The 19,143-nt window shown below is 41.5% G+C and overlaps 1 protein-coding gene across 2 annotated transcripts; it reads left to right on the top strand.

Annotated features, from left to right (window-relative positions):
• Positions 1-702: 702 nt before the first annotated feature.
• wdr61 (WD repeat domain 61) lies at positions 703-17,666 on the top strand. 2 transcript variants are annotated; one of them, XM_024379020.2, is made up of 11 exons: positions 703-846; positions 1,023-1,069; positions 5,199-5,226; positions 5,359-5,464; positions 5,558-5,730; positions 6,782-6,930; positions 12,898-12,991; positions 13,555-13,648; positions 15,678-15,770; positions 16,125-16,203; positions 17,154-17,666. In XM_024379020.2, exons 2-11 carry the CDS (start codon positions 1,058-1,060, stop codon positions 17,241-17,243), a joined length of 918 nt encoding a protein of 305 aa, XP_024234788.1. In that variant the 5' UTR covers positions 703-846; positions 1,023-1,057; the 3' UTR covers positions 17,244-17,666. The 2 variants fall into 2 exon arrangements, with proteins under 2 accessions (XP_024234788.1, XP_024234789.1); XM_024379021.2 differs by having other exon boundaries at positions 751-887.
• The last annotated feature ends 1,477 nt before the right edge of the window (positions 17,667-19,143 follow it).

The raw sequence follows: 19,143 nt of genomic DNA, 5'->3' as shown, positions 1-19,143 counted from the left end.
ATTTATACGGAGACTTGATTACACACAGGTGGATTGTATTTATCATCATTAGTCATTTAGGTCAACATTGGATCATTCAGAGATCCTCACTGAACTTCTGGAGAGAGTTTGCTGCACTGAAAGTAAAGGGGCTGAATAATTTTGCACGCCCAACTTTTCAGTTTTTGATTTGTTAAAAAAGTTTGAAATATTCAATAAATGTCGTTCCACTTCATGATTGTGTCCCACTTGTTGTTGATTCTTCACAAAAAAAATACAGTTTTATATCTTTATGTTTGAAGCCTGAAATGTGGCAAAGGGTAGCAAAGTTCAAGGGGGCCGAATACTTTCGCAAGGCACTGTATATAACGATTTAAGATGTCTTTGGTACATAATTGGTTCAAATCATACTGTATGTGCTTGTATACTTGTCACTAATTTACAAAGATATTTCACTACCCCCTAAAGAAGGTGGCAGCAATAGACCTTAAGTGTGAGTCTGCCAATAAATGTAACCTTTATTTAACTAGGCAAGTCAGAAGAAGGAGAAGTAGTGGTAGTGGGATATCGCATTTTGCAACGTGGTTTAAAAAAGGGGGCACAGGAAATTAGTTTAAAGAGTATATTGAGTAGAACGTCATTAGATGTAGTCTCAAATATTTGTTTTGTTTTTTAAGAGCATCGGGGCTGGCAGGTAAGATTTACTTTCTCCCTGACTCTTTCCCACACTCCAGTACAGTACGTGGCGGTAATGCACCATAACGTTGGATACCAACCGCCGATAAACCCCACCGAAGAAGAAGAACAGCGCTTCGAAGTTGGCTGCTTCGCGATTTCGACGCTTGTCTTGGTGCTCCAGTATCAAACGTAACATCACTAATTAATATGCATCTTTCAGCAATATCCAGGTGTTCTAGTTTATTATATTTTTTTCTGCATTTCTGGAGTAGCTATAACGGTAGCTAGCTTTACCAGGTAGAGAAATAGCTATTTAGCTAGCTAACTTTACTTAGCTAACGTTATGTGAATTATTTGACTTTCAGGACGTAAAACTACTTGCAAGATTTAACGAACAACCATGAGCACTCAAGTAAGTGAAATAATTAGCTAACGTTAGCCAAAGCCAAGGTTAGTAGCATGCTAAGTTAGCTAACGTTACTTCCTAGGTCTGTAATGTTCTGTTGTTTTAGGTAGCTAGCTAACAGTTAGCTGATTGGCTAATCTTGCGAGTAAGAAACATACAGGCGTGCTGAAATCAACGTGAGTGTGTCTGTTTCAGACATTCAGCCAGGTTCATTCATTCTCTCAGTAAGTCTCTGTTTTGGGGTGAACCAAAATCTGGATTTACAGAAGACGTTGAATATGGCGGTTCTCATTTTAAGCCATGAAGCAGCCATTCACCAGCATTTCAAGTTTAATAGTGTCAACATATGCTAGTGAGATACACCTCCCTACCCGAGGTAGAACAAAACACATCCATAATGTCGCCCATTTATGAAATGGATGGTTGTGTAAAAATATTGTACTGCAAAAGTCATTGAATATTTATGAAGAACGTAAGCTTTACTTTTTGGTAGATAATATAATAGACAACTTTCCAAGTCAAATTTGCTCTCATTCAGTGCTGTATCATCCTATCTGACAAAGATGCATACAGTTACATGTTTTTATCGTTGTGGCTAGTATAATCTAGCCACAGTGGGCTCTGACATCAGAATGTGTGTCCAAGGTAACTTGCCACAGATTCTCTTTAGGACCATCATGGATTTAGCCTTATATCCATATCCAATATGGTGTCCAAAATCCAATATGGCTGCCATAATACCATTTAATGGAAGTTAGCTGTCCAGGTAGCTGCACAATTTTGGGATAGACTCACAATTCTAGGATAGATGCAGCGACAAGGCCAGTATCCTTCCTGTATGACTGTCGGGGTATTGGGGCTGTGTGGTGATAAGTTTCAAATTCTACATCATCGGGCACTCGGGATATGCGGCTTGCATTCCAACGATACCCATTGACTAATTGGAATGTTATCTCCGTCTGAATGATGCTGAGGATAAGAGTTTTGGATCCGTTCTGAAATGAACCCGGGGCATTCCCACTCGGACCTGATATGCCTAAATATTTGTTTTTAAATATAGAGACCCATTCCGAGTGGACCCGAATACAACGAGTCTCGTTACATATTGACCTGGTCAGATCTAGACTTGGTCTGATCCGATCCAAGTAAGGGAAGCTGCAGAAAAGTAATTTTAAGCTACTTTTTATTAACCAGAGCTGTTAAAGCGTGAGAGGAGGGAGAGAGGTGCAGCTCTAGCAGACGAGGATTGGCCCTACTGTGAGCGCGTGACTTAGGGAGCAGGGAGGGCGAAATGGTAACCAAACAAGCCGACTTATGCTATAGTAGACTAATAGATGACATAGCTATGTTATTCACCATAAAATATGATTACGTAGTGCCTGTCTTGGACTGCATCAAACCGGAAGAAGCTACACTGAACAAAAATATGAACACAACATGTGAAATGTTGGTTTCATGAGCAGAAATAAAAGATCCCAGAAATGTTGCCTACTCAAAAAGTTTTGAAGTTCTTAATTTTCCGGATTGTCTGACCTTCATGTCTTAAAGTAGTGATGGACTGTTGTTTCTCTTTGCCTATTTGAGCTATTCTTGCCATAAGCCCTATTTGGTAAAATACCAAATCCATATATCTTCTGTATACTACCCCTACCATGTCACAACACAACTGATTGGCTCAAACGCATTAAGAAGGAAAGAAATTCCACAAAATAACTTTAACAAGTGTCATGACTCTCCTGTGAAGATCTGAAGATTCGGGTTACAGTGGTTCCGCTCTACAGCGCCCTCTCTCTCTCCCGCAGATCGGGAGAGGGGTGAAGTTGGCCGTTTCATGACTGTTGTAAATACTGAAAACACTCTCTCCCACTCTGCAGAAATTGAAGTAAAAAATCCCTTTGTTACAACAGAGTGAGAGTTGCAGTACGGTAACATCAAAATATATTTCTGTAATCCGAACAGTTGGAAGGGTCCGTGGGTACTTAAAGAACAATTGTCAGCTCGGTTGTTGTTTTGGGATCTCATTAACTTCTTAAGGTATAGGGGGCAGCATTTTCACTTTTGGATAAATAGAGTGCCCAATTTCAACTTCCTGCTACTCATGCCAAGAATATAAGATATGCATATTATTAGTAGATTTGGATAGAAAACACTCTGAAGTTTCTAAAACTGTTTGAATCATGTCTGAGTATAATGAAAGTCATGTAGCAGGCAAAACCCAGAGGACTAACCGTTCTTAGGAACTTGTTTTCAGTTCCTACCGCTTCCACTGGATGTCACCAGTCTTTGGAATTTGGTTGAGGTTATTCATTTGTGCAATGAAGAAGTACGGCCATCTAGGAACTGCGTAACACTGTTGAGAGTTGTGCAAGACTTGAAAAGTAGCTTGGTTTGTTGTCTTCCTGTATTGAACACAGATAGACCCGTCTTCAATTTGATCGATTTAAATCGATCTTCAATTTGATCGATTTATTAACATTTAAAAATACCTAAAGTTGTATTACAAAAGTAGTTTGAAAGGTTTTGTCAAAGTTTACATGCAACTTTTGAAGTATTTTGTAGTGACGTTGCGCAACTTGGAAGCTATTTTATCCAAAATAAATTGACATTTTGGATATATATGGACGGAATTAATCGAACAAAAGGACCAATTGTGATGTTTATGGGACATATTGGAGTGCCAACAAAAGAAGCTCGTCAAAGGTATGTTTTATATTTTATTTCTGTGTTTTGTGTAGCGCCTGCAGGGTTGAAATATGCTACCCTCTTTGTTTACTGTTGTGCTATCATCAGATAATAGCTTCTTATGCTTTCGCCGAAAAGCCTTTTTAAAATCTGACATGTTGGCTGGATTCACAACTAGTGTAGCTTTAATGTAGTATCTTACGTGTGATTTAATGAAAGTTTGATTTTTATATCATTTTATTTGAATTTGCCGCGCTGCATTTTCCCTGGCTTATGGCCTAGTGGGACGCAAGTGTCCCCTATACCATAAGAAGTTATGGACAGTATAACAACATAAATGTATCTCTGAATGTGTATATTTCCCAGTTATCAGGTTTACATCCAACTGTTGTGGAAGTTGTAGGATTAAACTATTTGTGAGGTGAAATGTGATCTTAGCCTTCTAAATGAGAATGTTTTTTCATGTAAAGTTTATCCAGTCAGTAACTACGCCCATGCGAGCACAAACATTCTGCCAAACATAATGGAACGGCCTTTTCCCCCCCCAAGTGTTTCAAAGGACCTGCTGAAGAACTCTATAGACCAGTTATGTGCAGCGCAAGCTGAATACGTTACAAATGGTTAAGAAAACTACAAGACTAGAGACCAAGCAGGCGGACGGTGTGGAACCGGACGTCATGAGACTTTATGAGACCAGAAAAATGTGGCTGCACGTTGAAATGGTTAGAAACTCAGAAGATGAAGACTACACAGGAACATTCAGTCTGCAGCTGTTTAAGTACTTTAGTCTGGTCAACTCGATCGAGAACCACGTTGAAAAATCCATTCTAACGAACACTTCCTCTGGAAGATCCGTTCTCGACTTTCTGTTGAATTACTCCCCGTAGATGAATCAAGCCTTTTAAACGGAGAGACAGCAAAGACATACACGCATAAATATGTACATTGCAATTATTTCGAAAGAGCGGCCGTTCATTAGCAAAGTATTTGCATTTCCATGAGCATAGTTATCAGCTGTATGTACGTTAGTGGAATTCATGTCTCCGCCATAACAATGAGTTGTTGTCCCAAAAGCGTGAAGGCTATAGAAACGCATTGGGCTTATTTTGGCTTTGCCTCTTCCTCTCTGGATAAAATCAGACCTTTCCTGCTGCTGGATCAGTAATTGCAGTAATGAGTGATTTTATTGGCGGTGGATTTAGACCTTGTTTTTGAAGAACATCCCGGCAGTAAGGACAATAGTTGCTTAGCGAAACTCCATTATTTCGTAAGTACTGAGTGAATTTTTAAGCTGGTGAATGGCAGCTGCCTGGGCTTAAAATAATCGCCATATTCAATGTCTCCTGTAAACCCAGATTCTGTTTCAGGTAGGGGGAAGCCATGTAAGGTGATCACATAATGAGTTGTGAAAGCTACCTGTGCGTGATTCAATAACAATTTATTTTCTTTCCAGTACAGTATTCTGTTCAAGCAAGAACATGGTGAGTTAACTCATCCTCAATATTGTTACAGACTCATTACATATTGATATTCATATTTTCCTTCAAATGGAATGTCATTTGACTCCTTGTAATTCCATTTTTGGTGTGTCTAATATGTGTGTTTGCCCACAGCCCACGACGATGCCATCTGGACTGCTGCGTGGGGTAAAAGTGAGCGGGATGGATTGGAGACAATAGTCACTGGCTCTCTGGATGACATGGTGAAAGTCTGGAAATGGTAATACACTGCATATTTTGAATCCAATTGAATTGAGCCAGTACGGTCGGTTTACACTAAGTTGACTGCTCTGTTCTCTTTCTTGCCACTCAGGTCAGATGAAAAGCTGGAGCTGCAGTGGACCCTGGAGGGCCACCAGTTGGGTATAGTCTCAGTGGACGTCAGTCCCAACGGAGCCATAGCAGCCTCCAGCTCGCTGGATGCCCACATACGCCTCTGGGACCTTGAGTTCGGCAAGCAGATCAAGTCCATGGATGCGGGCCCAGGTAGGACATTGTCTGGTGGCTTTTCAGCCACATTATGTCCGGTGAGGGCATGTGTAGCAGCAAAGGCTGGGGACAATGCGATTTTCATTCAGGAAATTAATGTAAACTCCATGAATTGAAAAAGCCCATTCAGTTATTTTTTTCATGTTTTGGGATTGACCCCAACCCTGATCTTCAACGTTGAAGATGAAGTACTATGCTCAAATGTGGTTCGTTGGGTCAGGTTTTGTCAAGCTGCCACCCTGTACAAGGCTCACATGGCTCAACTGAGTGACCACGACCGACAAACTTGCAGCCAAAGCTATTGACACAAGACATATTCCCCTCTGCAGTTGTGTATGATTTGTTTAGTTGTTGACTAATTGTAGTTCAGGCCAGAGCCATAGGAGTTATAACTCAATAAATTGGTTATAAAGCCTGCTGAGCTGACTAACATTGTGACTGTTCACCAGTGGTGGCAGCCCTCCGCTCCTCTCTCTGATTGAGAGGTTGGGTTAAATGCGGTAGACACATTTCAGTTGAACGCATTCAGTTGTACAACTGACTAGGTATCCCCTTTCCAAAACAAAACGTCTGTTTAGTGAGTCTGCCAGATCAGGCAGTAGGGATAACCAGGGATGGTCTCTTTTAAGTGTGTGAATTGGACCATTTTTCTGCCCTGCTAAGCATTTAAAATGTAATGAGTACTTTTGGGTGTCAGAGAGAATGTATGGAGTAAAAAATGTTTATTTTCTTTAGGGATGTGGTGAAGTAAAAGTTTTCCAAAATGTAAATAATACAGTACAGATGCCCCAAAAAACTACTTAAGTAGTACCTTAAAGTATTTTTTACTTAAGTGCTGTTCACACTGTACAGTACCCTCAAGGGTCACCCAGGATTACACCTTTATTCTGTTTCTCTTGTCGTTCCAATAGAACAGCTTAAGGAGAAACAAAGTAGCGCAGAAGTGTCCTGGCTTTTACTTCTGTGGGCTTCAATGTCACCCTTATGGTTTCTCTCTCTGGTTTTCTGTATTCAGCAATGTAATGAAGGGTATTTTGTCTCATTCCAGTTGATGCATGGACAGTAGCCTTCTCCCCAGATTCCAAATACATTGCCACAGGAAGCCATCTTGGAAAGGTCAACATCTTTGGGGTTGAAAGCGGCAAGAAGGAGTACTCTTTGGACACCAGAGGGAAATTCATTCTGAGTATAGCCTACGTAAGAAACAATCAAGATTGAATGTTTATGTTGGGACATTTTACTGATTATTACAGTGGAACAAGTGTTCACTCAAAATAAATTTTATAGGTCCCCACACACATTTTTCACACTTTTACAGTGTTTGCTAGTTTCAACAACATAAAACAGGAACATCTATTTTGACAGCACTGGGCCTTTTTAAAAATGATAACACCATACACACGTACAATTAGCATAAGGGCTCTCCATTTGCACTCTGGGAGAGCAATTTGTGAAAATGACTTAATGCGCATCTCTGTAAATGCACTACACCCAACACAGGCTGGTCGTTATGAGTTATGTTGACTTGAGTATAGAACATCTCGGGGAATGCAGTTATATTTCTAATACTTGTTTCGGTGTGTCACTTATGGGGATACACCTTAGGGCGGGTCACAAGCTTGACGTATCCAATCACACAGCATCTGTTGAACAGGTAATGTGGCGAATGAGGTGAGCCCCTCTCTTACATGAAGAGAGCCACTCTCCCGCCAACTGGTCATTCTCACGACTTCTTGGAGGAAGTGACTGTGTTCACTAAAAGCTCTCCTCAGAACGACTAGATTCCTGTCTTTCTACTGAACCGTTCTCAGGCAAACCGTGAGGGTAATGCTGATGTATGTAGGACATTTGCTCCTGTTGATTGTAGTGATGCACCAATATGAAATGTTTGGCCAATACCGATATTCAATATTTTCTTGCCAAAAAAGCTAAACCAACATATTTCAAATTTTAGCTGCCTTTTAAGCATTCTCGTACAGTTAAATAGTACACACACACACACACACACACCATACTGACCAAAAAGTTATTTTGTTGGCATTTATTTAAGTTGCCATTATCAGTAAAACATAATCAAAAGCCATTTATTTCACTTACTTCCTGTTTTGTTGTTTATTTGTTCAGTCGTTTCGTTCTCAACCAGGATTTCATCATACATGTCAAGCAGGGAAGTTTCTGCTCTATCCGTGACCTCTCTTCCTCGGTGCCCACTGTCACTGTGTCCGTTTCCATTTTGTCCAGCTGTGTATGTAACATTTCACATAAACCCTGTTTCTTGTCTGCATCGAAGTAGCGGTCCTTGTACATAGCATCGAGCATGGTGGCGACACATTAAAGAGAGAATGCCACCGAATCGCTTGTTCACAGCCTGTATTAGCAGTTTTGTTGAGCAGGCGTTTCAATGCCATGACTGAGGGTATCACATCTGCTGCAGGCGCAGTTGATGAGTTTATTTCTCGAGTCAGTTGTTCGAATGGAGCTAGCTAGTGTGTTCATGTTTCAAACATGTTCTCAAATGCCATTGAAATGGCAGCAGCGGTATGACAACCAGCACAATCATGAGCATGCAAGCCTCGACGACCCACTGTGCTGTCAAGACTCAGCATGCTCATGGGGCTGATATCGCTGGTCCAAATGTCAGCCGTGAAGCTAATAGCAGTGACGCTATTACTGTGCAACTCTGGTAGGGCAACATCTGAAAAATAGCGCACTTGGTATTATGTACCGGTGATCGACCAGTCGGCGAAGGCCAACATCACTCACGACAGAGAACGGTTGCTTGCCAAGGGCAATGAATCCCATTATCTTGGCGTTAATGGATTTCGCCTTTGTTGTCTCGCTGAAATGTTCTTACTCTTTCAAATCACTGCTGGACTTGGTTGACTGCTCAATCCACACAGTAGGTATTGTGGGTTAGGAATGCTGTGTTGCAAGTGTAGCGCAAAATGTTACGTGGTGTCATTGCGTCATGTACCTACGTTATATAGGTCAGCTTTGACATCGGTTTTCACATCGGCGTTAAACTAGACCTTGTGTTGACGTTGGCATTGTTAGCTAATATTGGCAGATTCGGATATGTTCACCGATATATCGTGCATCCCTAGTTGATAGTGTTGAGTGCTGACCGAAAGGTACATTTTGCTTCGAGTAGAATAAATGTTCTACTCGTCAGTCTCCATTTAGCTAGTGCCTGTCAACGGAATTGCATAATTCCTATATGTGTTCATTAATTAAAATCACTCTGTTTCTAAGAATTTGTAAGATTCTTATTTGCATAAAATAGTCTTATCAAAATTACATAATAGTATTTATTCTCGGAGCACGCTGCCATAAAACCACAAACAACCGTTTATATACAAAATATGACGTCATTAGTTATAGAATGAATCTCCTCCTCTCGACCAAGACAAAGCAGGTTCAAAAGTTCATTTCAACCCACTAGCGCACAATCCTCACACACTATATCAAGATTAACTTCTGAAGTCTCACCATTACCCATCACTATTCAGCAGACAGTTCCAGATAACGGAAAACCTAGGGAGGCTCTCGTTGTCTTATCTAAACGCTCCAGAGTTAAAGTTGAGTCGGTTCAAACAGGTTAATGATCCTTTTTGCTTAAAACCCTCAACCCATTTCTCCTCAACCTAGTTGGAATGGTGTTTATTATGTTTAATTACTCCTTGTTCATGCTACATAATCCCTTCCATATGAACTAACTTTAATCAGATATAAAACAGGGTAGAGTTTAATTAGTTATAGTTATATGTAGATATTGTTTAGTCATTATTCATAAAATTCCTATCAGTGCCACGCGGCTAGCTGTAGAGACTTTGTTAGCTCTTGCCGCAAGGCGCTAACCCGCCTAACTCACCGCAAGGCTAGCTGCACCAAACTGGCTTTTCTACCTGTAACGCTAGAATTGCTAGCTCTCCTCTGTCGTTTATCACAACACACTCACAGGCCGTGTTGACTAAACTGTCCGCCCTAGCTTCACAGCCCGATGCTCGAGAGACACACAGTTCGTGGAGAGACAAAAAAAGCATGGACTTCCTCAAGTAAAGTGTGCTAACTAGCTAGGCTATTAGCCACAAGGCAAACACTACCTAGCACACACTTTGCTTGAGGAATCATATTCCTCGGAGCCATTGAGCCTGCTACCCTTGCACAGGGAGAACCTAGCCGGCCTCCTGCCCCCATCCAAGAACTTTCACACCCGTACCAATGTCGGGCGACAATAGCGGGCAATGATACACACCCCCGTGTGCTGCCTGCTTTGGTTTTGAGCACGCTGCGGCATCACCCGCTAATCCCGGGTTCTGCGGGCACGGCCGGCTAACTCCCTTCACTGGCGAGTGCACAGAGCAAATCCCAAACAAAACACGTCACTATGTGAGGCTAACCCACATAGCATCCTCTCGAGGGTAGGGTATGTAATATGGAGCCCTCGAATCACTATCAAAACAGAACCTCCATATCGACAAATTAATACTCCAAATTGATGAGGAGGAAGAGGAAACTCAAATCCACTGCTCAAGGCCCTCTTCCGACCTCGTGAACTTTGGGCTGATCGATGTCTGTAAATGGGCAGCAACCAGGTTCTGTATCGACTGGCCCGCACCCGTGGGTGGTGGCAGCGTTGAAGGAAACTCCCCTCACAAACCATCATGGGGAAACGACTCCTCTCAGCTGTTCCTGCATGTGTGGCTGAAGCCAAACATAATTTGGACAAGCCCCTCTCCAGCAAGATCCAAACCAGACTCTTTGTTGCCATGGAAACCCAGGGCATGGAGGATGGCCATGGCCGTCACTGGCTAGCCACCTGAACCCCAGTGCCTCGTCTATGACCGGCACTGCTCTCTCTGGGAAGACTTGAGTGCTTCACCACCTTCATATTCTAAAAGGTCTATGTGGCTGCAGCACATTCAATATGGGCATTGAACACAACGTTCTTACTGCTGGCCATCTGCGGTGTTGTTGTGGACACAGGTGAAGGTCAGCAACCCAACGCTGAAAGTATTTCAGCCAAGACCAATGCGACAAGATCTGTATCGCTGTAGTTCTCAACCTCTGAGCATGCAGAGGCGCAATCCAAGTCTGGGTGAACCTTGTGATGGTGGGAGGGGGAGCCCTATGGCTCAACTTGTCCAGCCTATTGGACAAGGAGAAGGCAGTTTTCCTTGATGCTCCTATCGCGCCGAAGGAACTGTTTGGGCCTTCTGTCACCACCATGAAACACAAGTGCAAACTTCGTAAGAAGGAAGGTGGGTCTTGCACACCTCATTCCCCAGGGGGAGAAGTAGGGGAGTCCATCCAAAGGGGAACGTCCCTGGCAGTAGAGATGGGCAGTCAACAGTTCACTTCCTCCTCAAGGGACTACAACCACCCCCAAATGTGTCCAGCACCACATTTTCTTATTGGAAAACCTTCCCTAGGTATAGTGTCGAGGAAGGTGGTGACGACAGATGCGTCACTCACCGTGTGAGTCATGAGGGAAGAGTAATAAACGGATTGTGGTCCCACAGCTCCGCCATGCTCGTATAAATTACATCGAACTGCTGACAGTGTTTCTCGCATTGATACACTTTCTGCCTTTCCTTCAAATTCTCACATCCTTGTCAGGGCAGACAATATGACTGTGGTGGCACACAACCGTCAGGGTGGCACCCTCTCTCCGTCTACACAGACAAACTGTCAAGATTATTCTGTGGAGCAGGGCGCACCTGCTTTCACTACTCACATCCCAGGTGTATTGAATGTGGGAGCGGACTTGTTATCCAGAGGGATTCTCCTATACAGGGATTGGAGACAACTAGATCTGGGAGACACACGGTCTAGCCACTGTAGATCTCTGCATCGCACAAAGAAACGTGGCTCAGTTGGTAGAGCATGGCACTTGCAACACCAGGGTTGTGAGTTTGATTCACACGGGGGACCAGTATGAAAAATTTATGCACTCTCCTGTAAGTCGCTCTGGAAAAGAACATCTTCTAAATTACTTTAAAAATCTGAATGTAGACACTCATTGCCCATTCTTTGCGGTCACAGGATACGCACCACTGTGACTGGAAACACTGGCACACCCTTGGCCAAGGGTGATTCTCTGCATGTTTCCTTCTCTGCTTGAACAGAGTGAGGGATGAAAGACGGATCCCTCATCTTGGTAGCCCCTCGATTGCCAGTCAGGCAATGGTTAGCAGAGATCATTCTCCTGCTTTATGACGAGCCCTGGTAACTACCGTTATACGGTTGCCAGCCGCATAAAAAAAAAAAGGGGGCGTTCGATGCAAATAGTTCATGTAGCCATTTGATTAGCTGTTCAGCAGTCTTATGGCTTGGGGGTAGAAACTGTTAAGGAGCCTTTTGGACCTAGACTTGGTGCCCCGATACTGCTTGCTGTGCAGTCTGACAATTTTTAGGGCCTCTGACACTGCCTGGTATAGAAGTGCTGGATTGCAGGAAGCTTGGCCCCAGTGACGTGCTGGGCCGTACTACCATCCGTAGCACCTTGCGGTCGGATGCCGAGGAGTTGCCGTGTGTTTGACTCATGATAGTTTTTTGGTCATGTGGACATCAAGGAACTTGACTCTCTCTACCTGCTCTACTACAGCCCCGTCGATGAGAATACACCAGTAGGCTAGCTACAGTTTAACACCATCTGCTCTGAATTTCGCTCACTTTACATCATTCAACTACTTCGAAACGATACTATAACTCAATCTAAATCCATATTCCAATGAGACTGAGATCAAATGGTTGGTATAGAGATGCTTCGTAGTTATTTCAAACTATCAGTCACAAAATGACAGTGAGAAATGTGAAGGGAAGGACACAACAAATGTGTGTAAAGTAGAGGTAAAGAAACATGCGTAGAACATCTTACGCACATGCGCAGAAGCTTCGGGACCTTTAGTGCTCGGGAAGAAAGGTTGAGAAAAGTCGGGAGCCACAGCCTTTAAAGAATTGTCAGTGCTGCAATTATCAAATGTTCCTGATAATGAATCAGTTCTTCAGCTGGCAGTGGTTCATAGTTTTTATCCCACATTTTCCACATGATTACATCAATAACATCTAGTTAAACGTTCAAATACAACTGCTCAAAACAAGCTTTATAACTATCAGAAATACTTGAATTTGAATTGAATTTTTTCCCTATCTTTTTTCCAGAGTCCAGATGGAAAGTACTTGGCCAGTGGAGCTATAGATGGAATCATTAACATCTTTGACATTGCCACTGGGAAACTACTCCATACGCTGGAAGGTACATTCTCTGGCCTCTGTGTCCCTCAACCACTTTCTCCCACAGCCAAGCAGCAATCGTCATGTCACCAGAATAAGACCCTTGTGCTTGATGCTCCCTTCCAATAAATAACATCACTGTGCACTTTCAACACCCAGTGAAGTTCATTCTAACTTATTTAATCTGTAGTCTATTAAACTTCATGCTTTCCTGGGTTGTAGTGGGATACTATACCATTGTGTGATTACAAGTTTACACCTATGGTTATTATATCAATATTTGCACATAAAGGTGTTTTTGTCATTTCTCGCATACATTTATTTTACCGGCACAAAACGATCCCACCTTAGCGTATTTTGTTTTGTCAACATTTGTTAAGTACTTTACTCTCATAAAAAGGTTGGATGGAAACCTGGTTTGTAAAACATTTCACTGGCTGCTATGTGACTCAATCTACAATGGACAATGTCAAGCGTCTTCATATTGAAGGTGTATAGCTCTCATGAATTGTCAGCACTGAAGACAAGCTGTGTGTGTTTTAATCAAGCATGCTGTCTCCCCCTCTCTCCACTCCCTCTCTGTAGGTCACGCCATGCCTATCAGATCGCTGACGTTCTCTCCAGACTCACAGCTCTTAGTCACAGCCTCAGATGATGGCTACATCAAGATTTATGACGTGTAAGTTCACTGGGGAGTTAAAGGCCATCTGTCTCGCCTGCTCTCATTTTAGGGTATTGTGGTGTAGAATAAGAATCCTACAGACTGTTCGAAACAAATAAAAAATGCATGGCTGTATTGCTTTGTGTTCAAGGCAATGTATCCATGAATTGAGTATTGGGGATATATTTGAAACCACTTAAGAATCTTGGTGGTTCTCTTTGAGATCCAAATGAAATGTCAAATTACATTATGTCACACAGGTCCACGCTGACTTCCAGTGATGGCTCACCCTAAAATCACCCCAAAGTCTGTCAGATCTTTTCAGACATCAACAGTGGTCTGATGCCAAGCAGTCCCTATTCTCATATTTTGGGTGTTGCTATTGCTATCACGCTCCTTTTTTGGAAAACATTTAATTATTTAAAAAAAAAGTATTAACGGACACATACGGTTGCAAAGCTACCGGTAATATGGCAATCTTTGGTAACCTTTTTGTTAATGTATACTTTAAGTTTCTAGTGGCTAGACCATATGGTTCAAGATAAAATAGCCTAATTAATGAAAAAAGCATCTAATCAACAATAGCATTATTTTCAATGAACTTTTCCACAACTGCCACCAGTTTGTAGCAAAAACACTGACAACAAAAACATAGTAAAATAAATGTGTAAATATGCGGAAACCCTCATTAAACACCAATGGTATACGCTAAATTGATAATAATTTATAACTTTGTTATTTTATTTAAAAATATTTTATTATTGTACATGTGATAAGGCCACACAGAGGGCCATAGATAATTAGACACCTGTGGAAATCTGAAGGGCCCAACAGGGCCACTAGATGTCAAATTCTGTTAGTTTAATGGTAAAATTCTAAAGTTTTGTAATATACCCTCCCCTTTTAACCCTAGACCCAGATAATCACCTAGATTAATCCAAAAGCTACATGTGGTGCCAGTGTATGCACTATACAGTGCATCGGGAAGTATTCAGACCCCTTCACTTTTTCCACATTTTATGTTAGACTTATTCTAAAATAGATCAAATGCATGTTTTCCCCTCATCAATCTACACAAAGTACCTCATAATAAAGAAGCAAAAATGGGTTTTTATACATGTTTGCACATTTTTTTCAAATTATGAAACAACTTATTTAACATAAGTATTCAGTTTCCATTGATCATCCTTGAGATGTTTCTTCAACTTGATTAGAGTCCACCTGTGGTAAATTCAATTGATGGAAAGGTACACACCTGTCTATATATAGTCCCACAGTTGATAGTGCATGTCAGAGCAAAAACGAGACAGGATTGTGTTGAAGCACAGATCTGGGGAAGGGTACCAAAACATTTCTGCAGCATTGACGGTCCCCAAGAACACAGTGGTGTTCTTTAAATGGAAGAAGTTTGGAACCACCAAGACACTTCCTAGAGCTGGTCCCATCATGCAGTACAAAAAAAATACTTGTCTGTCCATTTCTCTTGTAACTTTGTTTTCTTCTTGAATCGACCATATCCTTCTCTTAGCCACTGGAGCCACGTGAGCTAGCTACATTTCCCCGCCGCCATCTTCCTGATTTTCTAGGTTCTCCCCGGTGGTTGTTTGTTAATAGCTGTCATGTTCTCCAGCTCTTCCCCCAAATTTTTATTGTCAATAGATTTACGTTTCTTTTTTACAATAAATCGATCCATGTCAACCAGACTGCAAAATTATCTATCTGCTGTCCAGAGTACACTATCTATATATTCAACGGAGTGATGTGATTCAGGCCTGCATTGAATTGAAATTGTATCATTTATGAATGGAAAATAGGAAAATTATAGTGAGCCGCAAATTAAGGGCTCATGCGGGGCCGCACAATCAATACCACTGATTTAGAGTAAATTGTTCCCAGAAGGCTAGAGGCTGTTATAGCAGCAAAGGGGGGACCAACTCCATATTAGTGCCCATGATTTGGAATGAGATGTTTGACGAGCAGGTGTCCACATACATACACTATATGAGCAAAAGTATTTTATTAAAACTTGGAAAATGTTGTTTTACAGGCAGCATGCCAAGTTGGCAGGCACTCTGAGTGGCCACGCGTCCTGGGTCCTCAACGTAGCTTTCTCCCCTGACGACACGCATTTTGTGTCCAGGTAAAGTGTGTGTGCTTGTCTTAAGTCAGTGACTGTTTTGGTTTTAAATTGTAAGTTCCCAGATCATATTTGATGTGATTTAATAATGGCAGGTGCCAAAGTCTAATTCAAAGACAATAAAACGATTGTCACTTGCATATCTTTCACCAATCCAGTTATGTAAAATCAGTTATAACGTCAATGATGGGAGAAGGAAGAGGTCCTATTTCCAAAATGTTCCAAGTTTTTTTTGTTTCACATACATTCAGATTTTGAGGACTAGAGTCTACAGACTACAAATGACAGGTGTGACGCCAAGAAGTGTTGTGAATTTTTGGGATGACAAAATTACTTTTTTGTCTTTGCTCCTCTCAGTTCCTCAGACAAGAGTGTGAAGGTTTGGGACGCCAGCTCTAGGGCGTGTGTCAACACATTTTTCGACCATCAGGACCAGGTGAGAACATTCAGTCAACTCCAAACAGCTAATGGAACATTTTATTGGTCCTGAGGACCATACATTTTTATTTAGAAAGCACTTCTCCTTTTACAATCCATAAAGTGCTCGATAGTATATTCTGGAGTGGGTGAACAGGACTCATAGCCTTAATCCGCCATATTATTTTCACCTAGTCTGATCACAAAAGAAAGAAAATGAGGGAAGGGATTAAAAATGTTATTGGGTCTAACAGCCATATCCAATACAATACACCCCTCTCTTGCCGACTTCGGTGTTATAGTGGCTGGCCACTCAAAATAATATGGGAATTGAAGTGGCTGTTGTCCTACTATGCTCCCTCCTGTGTTTCTGTTATGTCTCAGCGTTGGCAGACTGAATAATCCGAGCTGTCGTTAGATCTCCACTGCAGACGCCTGTAGGGAGGCTTAATCTTCTCTGGAAGAAAGCTCCAAATTTACAGACATTGCTCTGAGGAGAGATCAGAGGCAGTTGAGTGTCTGGTCTGCTTTCCATTTATAGCCTCTTGTCTGAATGAAAGCTGCTAGGAAGTCAAGAGAATGATATGGACAAATGCAGCTGATTTTTAAAATCATCTCTCTTTTGTAGCAGTATCTCTCGTTCCGACTGGTCACAATAGACAGAGGAGCTCTTCTTGCTTTTTAGAGGTCGAATGGATTATTGATGAAAGAACATCACATAGTTGTCCCACCATCATTTAATAATTTCAAAGGGTGCATTTTTTTTTTTTTTACAGAATAGTAATATCTGAAATCTTTTCTGACTACATTTGATGGTACAGTCATACACCTGCATTCTGAATTGGTTTCGAAATGCCTACAGAGTATTTTAAGTGACATGATGTGTTTTTCCAACTCTGCCACTGTTTTTACACTTAGCTGCTACCTTGCATGTTGTTCAAGTCTTGTCGTCTGCTTCCCCCCCCCCAGGTGTGGAGTGTGAAATACAACGGCACAGGTTCTAAGATCGTATCTGTTGGAGATGACAGGGCCATCCATATCTATGATTGTCCCATGTGATGCACCAGCTCTCATTCCTACCACCTCTCCCAGCTGCAGACCAGGCAGCCTGAATACTGGCGCTCTAGTAAGAGAACCACAGCTTATCTTGCCTGGTTCATCCTACTTATGGTGCAGCTCAATATTCTGACTTGCCCTCCTTCCTCTCAGCTGCACTGATTTGAAAATTCACATTCACAAGCCCTGCTCCTTCTCATGGAGATGGAAGGTGAGGAGAGGAAGTCCATTTAGACTGTTGAGATGCACCTATGGCCTAGCTCAGTCAGAACAGCCCATGGTTGCCCCACTGAGCCAGAGCTAAACTGCAATCAAACAATGATTGTGGGAGGTTCAATGTCATTGATTATTTTGCACTTCACCGTACCTTGCCCTCCCTTTGTTGTACTCAAAATAAAGGATTTTTTTGTATTTTCATTTCCCCAACTAATTTGAGTTAATGTTCCTTCCTACCGGTGCCTGATTTATTCAATTAACTTTTCAACATTTTCAGAATGGTAACCTAGTCATTTGTGGATTTTTTAAATTAATGTCCCCGCAAATTAAAATACAGCAGATGTTTCCTAGGCAGTTATGTTTAGAAAAACAATTACTGTACACAGGATTTCTGTGAAAAGTGAGGAAGCACACATTTCAATCAGCATGAACTTCCATCTCGGGCTGGCACCAAGGCTACAGTTAGTTATCCTATTACATTACACACAACATGCTCAAGAAGGTCTTGCAAACCAGTGCTCCATCCTGTGACCAAAAATCAGTACTGCATATAGAATTAATTCCTATTCCAAAGTGTTTTAAGAAAACTGCAACGTAATGGACACATTTGCACTTTGCCATGCCCATCGTAGAGAAGGAAAATGAGTTCACATTAAGGGGACTTTTGCCCAAGGTGGCACAGAAAAGTTTCCCGTATGATTTTTTTTCCCTTTACCTGGGGTGGGTCCGTGGGCATGCAGCCCCATGAGATTATATTTTTGTAGAATTAATTTAAAAAAGATGATTAAATGTATCCCCAACTGATGCTGAAGCATGGGGTTTCCCATCCGCATTTACCTCATTTAAAACCCCCAAAGTATGAAATGCTAATAAAAAAAAGAAAAAAAAATGGTGTTAGATGGCAATTTGGCAGGCTGAAAGTTTAGGGTGCAGACAAAACGTAAGTTAATTTCTTGCAATTCTACGTATTGTCATCAAGTATGCAGTGTTATGTTTCCTGATTGATTTTGTTATGTTTGAGTCAATGGGGGCTCCATACCATGACGTTTAATTTTATTCTCCCTTACGCTCTTTATTTTGGTGGTTAGTTCTCAAAGATCTTATTTTAAAATATGTCCATTATCTTTTCTACATACTGATTTTAGTCATTTATTTTTACACAAACGTTACCATCCCAAATGTTTCTTTTAAGGAGTGGCGGCAACGATAAATCTAGGGGATAACGGCAATTGGTGTAACATTGAGGATCAAATCAGCTTCAGGCACACTGTAGGGTTGTTACATAAGTAGGCCTGTTCCTGAAAGTGTGAAGTCCAATTTATTGTACAAACTGTCAATGACCTTGCAATTCAAATTCATGAGTTATGATTTTTTGCTAAGCATTAGGAGAAACTTAAAGGTTTGGGTGTGCTATGACAGTATTTGACATCAAGTTAAAATAACTTGTGCAAATCTATTCACTTTATTTATCCAAAACACAGTTGTGACCTGAAATTGTTGCTAATTGAAACTCATTGAAGAAATCAGAACACCCTATCCAGTTAACATGGGTATACTTCACAACTGAGCATGGTGCCAAATATCACCACTCATATTTGAGGAAGGTATGAGCAGATGGGCAAATTCATAATGCGTGAATGCTTACAAACAAGGTTAATTTCATGAACTAAAATCAATGAAGTGCAAC

The sequence above is a fragment of the Oncorhynchus tshawytscha genome, linkage group LG19 (genome assembly GCF_018296145.1).
Source record: "Oncorhynchus tshawytscha isolate Ot180627B linkage group LG19, Otsh_v2.0, whole genome shotgun sequence".
NCBI classification, from domain to species: Eukaryota; Metazoa; Chordata; class Actinopteri; order Salmoniformes; family Salmonidae; genus Oncorhynchus; species Oncorhynchus tshawytscha.
Note: the sequence above shows the minus strand (reverse complement) of the source record. Positions and strands in the feature narration are given on the sequence as shown.

Coding starts and splice junctions, on each gene's coding strand:
- wdr61 (XM_024379020.2), top strand. Junction 5,465..5,557: donor ATGGTGAAAGTCTGGAAATG/GTAATACACTGC, acceptor CTTGCCACTCAG/GTCAGATGAAAAGCTGGAGC. Junction 13,649..15,677: donor TACATCAAGATTTATGACGT/GTAAGTTCACTG, acceptor GTTGTTTTACAG/GCAGCATGCCAAGTTGGCAG.